Source organism: Strongylocentrotus purpuratus, unplaced genomic scaffold (genome assembly GCF_000002235.5).
Source record: "Strongylocentrotus purpuratus isolate Spur 01 unplaced genomic scaffold, Spur_5.0 spur5_scaffold_14, whole genome shotgun sequence".
In the NCBI taxonomy this organism is placed as follows: domain Eukaryota; kingdom Metazoa; phylum Echinodermata; class Echinoidea; order Camarodonta; family Strongylocentrotidae; genus Strongylocentrotus; species Strongylocentrotus purpuratus.
In genome coordinates, this window is record NW_022145599.1 from 28,624,908 (window position 1) to 28,631,514 (window position 6,607).

The 6,607-nt window shown below is 43.1% G+C and overlaps 1 protein-coding gene across 1 annotated transcript; it reads left to right on the top strand.

Moving 5' to 3' along the window:
• Positions 1–874: 874 nt before the first annotated feature.
• Positions 875–5,200, top strand: LOC115923603. Its single transcript, XM_030984634.1, has 2 exons — positions 875–2,644; positions 4,548–5,200. The coding sequence occupies exon 1, from the start codon at positions 900–902 to the stop codon at positions 2,604–2,606; it is 1,707 nt and encodes a 568-aa protein (XP_030840494.1). The 5' UTR covers positions 875–899; the 3' UTR covers positions 2,607–2,644; positions 4,548–5,200.
• The last annotated feature ends 1,407 nt before the right edge of the window (positions 5,201–6,607 follow it).

A 6,607-nucleotide genomic window follows, 5' to 3' on the forward strand; every position in this document is an offset into this window, starting at 1 on the left:
TATTATATGTAATTTCCAAAAAATGCATATTTCCGACAATTCCACTTTCTTGTGGGCTTGGTATTTTGATACTCTGAAACAAAGCAGAAAGCCATGTTATCAATGCTAACCCATCACATTCCCGAAGTGCGCGCGTTGCAATAAAATATTGTCGATTACTATTGCGGTATGAAATAGTCTCGGAGAAAATCAATAAGCAGCTTTGTTACTCCGATACAAAGCAGAAAGCCGCCTATGTTACATCAATTAAAGAGAAGGTTGAGTTAAAGGTGAACAATAATTTGTGAGCGTTTGTTATCATTCTTATTATGCAAGTGTGGAAGAACATCAAAGAAAAAATTTATTCCCTGAAAATCTATTTCAAATGAATTCATATCCAAGATATGACAAGTAACAATTTTAAAATGAGGCCCGATTTGAATGCCATATGTTTGTGTAGTCCCATATCAATATCTTTCTGTGTACAGTGCTTGTTACTTTACCAAGACTGGGCCAAAGTTTTTATTATTTTGATGACTCCAAAGCCTTGCACTACACACCAATACTTACATGTTTATGCTAGATGATCAACCTTTTCTGATTGCTTCCACACCGTTTCTCTCACAATGCAATCGCAAGACCAGAACTCAACTTTATCTTTAAAAATGCCAACCGCACCATCACATTCCAGAGAAGCGCACGCTTTGCAGAGGTTCGGTTTAAGTTACATCGTTATTTATATAATGATGTGCAAAAAAGTTGATTGTGGATTACTATTGTGGTATAAATAGTCTGGGAGAACAGCAATGGGCATCATTTATTCCCTCGACATAAACGTATAGATATAAAAAAAAAAAAAAGGACAAACGACATGCGATGGAGGTAACTGCATCAAATAAGGGTGGAATGAAGGTCATATAATGAGGGGCATATGTACACAAAAGTATTTTATTTCATATTTCTCGGTAACGAGAATACATGAGAGCCCGCCCGCAACGCTACAATCAATACGTTCGTCGCGCTTACATCGTATGATATACGAAATCTTCGAGCTGCAAAAATCTGTTTATATTTTTGCAATCCTTCGTTTCCGGCAGAGTTTTTTGCCGAAATCCACTCGTAGAAAAGTTTCTGACACTTTTGAAACGGGTTTTGTTCTAAAATGGACAAATCTTGGGACTCTAAAAAATTTTGAAATCCCATCTTCTGCTCGGTGCCTGCCGGGCACGAGCAAGTCACCATCGGAATCTGCAATCACGGGGACGGGTACTAACCCGCAGGCAGCCGGGACTATAATGCCTACCTTACCCGGTGCTTCTCCCCCGACGAGTAAGGCAAAGCCGAGCTCGGGCATCGCTGTGGGTACTCCCAAATGCAAAATTAGTAGCAAGGCAAAGCCGAGCGAGCAAGAAAATACTAAATCGTCTAAGACGAAAGTCAAATCCTCTGACAATAAATATGTTGGTAAGGCTAAGCCGAACCGCGAGGTTGACAACACGAGCAAGGCTAAGCCGCGCTCGGACTCAAAATCGAAGTCTGTGGATTCACGCATTGATAAGCTGGAAGACATGCTTTCTGTGTTAATGGAGAGAATCCCTGCCCCGGCACAGCCGGCTCTGGCCCCACAGACATTCTCCTCTCCGGTTGATAAAAACACGGAGCCCCTCTCGGTAGGAAGATTGACCTCGGGGGAAGGCCTTTTGGCCGATGATTTTTATGATGGAAGTGAATCGCCAGGTAGCGAACTTCTTTATGATACCGACGATGTCGGAAGCATGGGCAGAGCTGTTGGTAGTGTGCCTACTACTGCCGGCAAGGGACAAGATACAATTCCCATGATCGCCGCAAAATTTGCCATGCCCTCGGGGATTGGTGCCCCCTTACATGACGACATAGCTCAATCTATGACTTATTTGATGAGCAACAAACTGGAAGAAAAATCTCTGGATGAGGCGGCTGAGAAATATCTTTCCCCCGAAAACTGTGAATTGCTTGACACTCCAAGAGTGAACACAATTATTTGGGAAAACTTGCGTTCAGCAACTAGAAATAAAGATCTGAAAATTCAGTACATCCAGAAGTCATTAACCAAAGGCTTGTGTGCTTTCGCACGATCTCTGAACCCGGCTACGATGACCGAGGAGCAGCATGATGCATTGGCGCTGCTATGTAATGCCAATTACGGCCTAAATTCCATGAGGAAGAATTTGATCAAACCGGATCTCAACCCTCTTTTTCATCATCTGTGCCGGCCAACTTACCCAGTTACCAAACACTTGTTTGGCGAGGATCTGGGGCGCCAGGTTAAAGAACTGCAAGAACAGCAAAAAGCCACGGCAGGTGTTATGAACACGAGAAACCAGCCTCAAGACAGGCATCAACGCTCATATCATCCTTATCGCAAGGTTACAGACTATGCCAAGCACACCATGAAACGAGCTGGCTGGTTCCCCAATCGAGATCAAGGCAATTCGTCATCCCGTATGTATGGGAACTCAGAGCGCCCTTTTTTAGGGCAGCGCCAGAATTCCAACTTCAAGAAAGGGAATTCAAAACAGCAGGCATCACACACCTACACCCCAACAGCAGCCAACAGGGGCAAACAATCGTACCATCGCAAGAAGTAGTCGAGGGAAATTCCCCTTCAGGCTCAAGCACTCAAGAGGTAATTAGTGTTTGTAATGAAGCCGTGTCTGATATGGTCGGAGGTCGACTGAAGCCATTTTATGAAAATTGGTGCAAAATTACTTCAGATCCATTCTTACTTCAAGCTATTCAAGGCTACAAATTGGAATTTGATCCAGACAAATTCCCCCCCATACAAGACAAGCCCCTCCACACTTACAAGCGAAATGCTATGGAGATGGCTAAGATCCATGAGGAGTTGAATACTCTAGAAAATAAAAACGTCATTGAGCGTTGCTCACACGTCAATGGTGAATTCATTTCACACATTTTCACAAGACCAAAAAAGAATGGAGGAGTTAGACTAATTCTGGATTTGTCCAAACTTAATAAATACATTACTTATTACCATTTCAAAATGGACAACATTTTCACTGCTGTCTCCCTCTTGTCTGAGGGAGACTTCATGGCTTCAGTCGACCTTCGCGATCCATACTACACGGTACCCATTCATACAGAATCTAGAAAGTACCTTCGCTTTGTGTGGCAGGGACAATTATGGCAATTTAAAACCCTGCCAAATGGGCTTAGCTCTGCCCCCAGGCTATTTACTAAGCTTCTCAAACCTGTGTTTGCCTGTCTTAGACGATCCAAACACAAAGTTGTTGGATATTTGGATGACACTATAATTATTGGTAAAACCAAGTCTAGAACACTAGAATCCGTGACAGCCACTACAATGTTACTGAGTAGACTGGGATTCATAATTCATCCAATAAAGTCGGTGCTTGAACCGACTCAAGAAATTGAATTTCTTGGATTCAGACTTAATACAATTAGAATGGAAATTACACTGCCTGTTAACAAAGGCAAAGACGTAAGAGAGGCATGCATTGGGTTGCTAGAGAAGAAAGCCCCCTCCATAAGGGAAGTTGCGAAGATAATTGGGAAAATAGTAGCAACATTTCCAGCTTCTCAGTATGGGCCACTGCATTACAGGGCACTAGAGAAAAAGAAAATAGCAGCATTAAGGTGCAATAAAGGGCACTTTGACAGGCCCATGGTACTTTCACCTAAATCTAAAGATGAAATAAACTGGTGGGTTTCAAATGTTACTTCAGTTAAGTGCCCTATGCATCATGGGAAATTCATGATGGAATTGCGCACCGATGCCAGTGGAAAAGGCTGGGGTGCTACAGATCTAAAATCACAAACGGGGGGCAGATGGAACAGCCAAGAATTAGCTAGGGCTCACAATAATGAAATAAATTATCTTGAGACCCTTGCAGCAGGCCTCGGGTTGAAAGCTTACTGTTCTAACATGAGAAATACACATGTTCTGATTAGGCTTGATAATATGACAGCAACTGCGTACCTCAATAATATGGGAGGTATTAGATCACACTCCTGCAATGAAATTGCCAGTCAAATTGGGAGTGGTGTAAGGATAGAAATATTTGGTTAACGGCTGCTCATCTCCCAGGTACTCTAAACGTCGAAGCAGACCGCATGTCTAGGAAATTTAATGACAACATTGAATGGATGCTCGATAGGGCTATGTTCAAGTCAATAGTGGGTAGATATGGTCTGCCAGAGGTAGATTTGTTTGCAACTAGACTCAACGCTCAGCTACCAAAGTATATTTCGTGGATGCCAGACCCTAATGCTTGGGGTGTGGATGCATTCACCGTAGACTGGGGTACTCTCAATTTTTATGCCTTCCCACCTTTCAACATAATTCCAAGGTGCCTACAGAAGATTAAAGTAGACAATGCACGAGGCTTATTGGTGGTACCAAACTGGCCTACACAAGCCTGGTTCCCCATTCTTGAAGAAATGTTGCTTGAAGAGCCCATGCTTTTGCCATGGAACATTTCACTTCTCACTCAGCCAGTGTCTGGCAGTCCTCACCCTCTCACTAATCTTGATCTCCTTTGTTGCAGGCTTGGCGTGCACACTGTGACCTACATGGATTAACAGAGAGAACTACAGACATTATTGGTGCATCATGGAGAGAATCAACAAAGAAACAATACAACATTACATCTCCAAGTGGAAAATTTTCTGCGAACAGCACAAACTTCCATGGATGCAGGCTAAAGCTAAGGATATTTTAGAGTTTTTCAGTGACCTTTTTTACAGACATAATGCTAGCTATAGTGCTATCAATACAGCAAGGAGTGCCCTGGCATCAGTCATGAGTTTGGATGATAGCAACTATACGATTGGTTCACATCCTATCATAAGCAAGTACATGAAAGGTGTTTTCCAGCTAAGAACTCCAACCCCACGCTATGCTCAGGTTTGGGACGTCAGTATTGTATTGGATTACCTTCGTCTTCAACCAGCTAATGATAAGCTTCCTTTGTGTAAATTGACTCAAAAATTGAGCATGTTACTTGCGCTTACTTCAGCACAAAGAGTACAAACTCTTTGGAACCTTAATTTGGACAAGATGTGTTTGAAGACGGACTCGGTGGAATTCCACGTTGATAGCCTGCTTAAGCAGAGTAAACCAGGAAATGTTGGTATAATGGTGAAGATATCAGCATTCCCAGAGGATGAACGGCTTTGTGCCGTACATTGCATTGAACAATATATAAAACTGACAAAAGAAATAAGGAAGTCAGAGAGACACCTGTTCATCTCGTTTCGGAAGCCACACAAAAGGGCATCCTCGCAAACAATTTCGAGATGGATCAGAGTTGTGAGGAAAATTTCTGGCATCGATACGGACTAGTACAAGTCTCACTCTACAAGGGCAGCATCTACTTCATTAGCCAAGAAGATGCACATCCCAATGGATGTGATTCTCAAGCATGCCGGTTGGGCCAATGAGAAAACTTTTGAAAAATACTACAACAAACCAGTGAATACGGGACATTCTACTTTCACTCAAGCAGTCCTACATCACTGATTCTGATTTCTACCAGGACCAGGTTAGCTATTCCTGATATTTGTTGACAAATTATTGTCGCATATGTGACTACTGAGCTTTGAAGTCTCATGTATTCTCGTTACCGAGAAATATGAAATAAAATAGGAGGATTAAACGAGAACTTACAGTTTGAAGTTTGATCCTTATTTTATGAGTATTGGGAGGTTAGAGAATACATGCCCTACCTCTCCCTCCCTTGCTCAGGATCATTAGTATGTTCTCATCAGTCCTATTTTATTTATTTTATTTGTTCATCAGTAGTCACAGTTGCTTTGAAGATTGATTGTAGCGTTGCGGGCGGGCTCTCATGTATTCTCTAACCTCCCAATACTCATAAAATAAGGATCAAACTTCAAACTGTAAGTTCTCGTTTAATCCTCCTATTTGAGGGCAAGGTGTCCATTCTTCGGAAGTGTGTGAGGCGTACATGTGGGTGCAAAGGAACCTTAAAAACAGATCTCAATCGGGCCCAACCGCACACAGCCAACCCACACAACCATGACGTTGACCTAGTAGGAGCGGAGATAGCAAAAGCGCGGCAGAAAATGAAGGCACGGGCCTCGACCACCAACTTCGGACACGCCCAAACAAATATATACGGATACGGTGAGAAATCTGCCTAGAGAAGTACAGGGAAATCTGCCAAGCCGCACCGTTATCAGAAGGACAATTCTGAATCAACGCAGAGGACCTCTGGAGCCTGCAACTCTAGCAGAATTTAACATGGATCCCGAACAAACGATGACGGATGGGCCCAACCCAACGCAGTTCCTCCTCTACGACAACGGTCCCCAAGCTCGGAGTAGAATAATTGCCTTCGCCACAGAGGAGTGGATTATTTTTACGCAATGCGTCGTAGTGACACGCCCTCATAAGGGGTCACACGTGTCGGAGGGTTTAAAATAGGGATGAGCTTCTGAATCGAGACGGTCTTTTACTTTTTGGAGCGTGTTTTTAGTTTTCGGAGCGAGTTTCCTTTTTTCGGGCGACTTCTTGTTTTTTCTCATTCTTACTCCACTTCCTTTGCCGCCATGAGGTGCTAAAGCTTTAGCAGAGTTCGGGGCG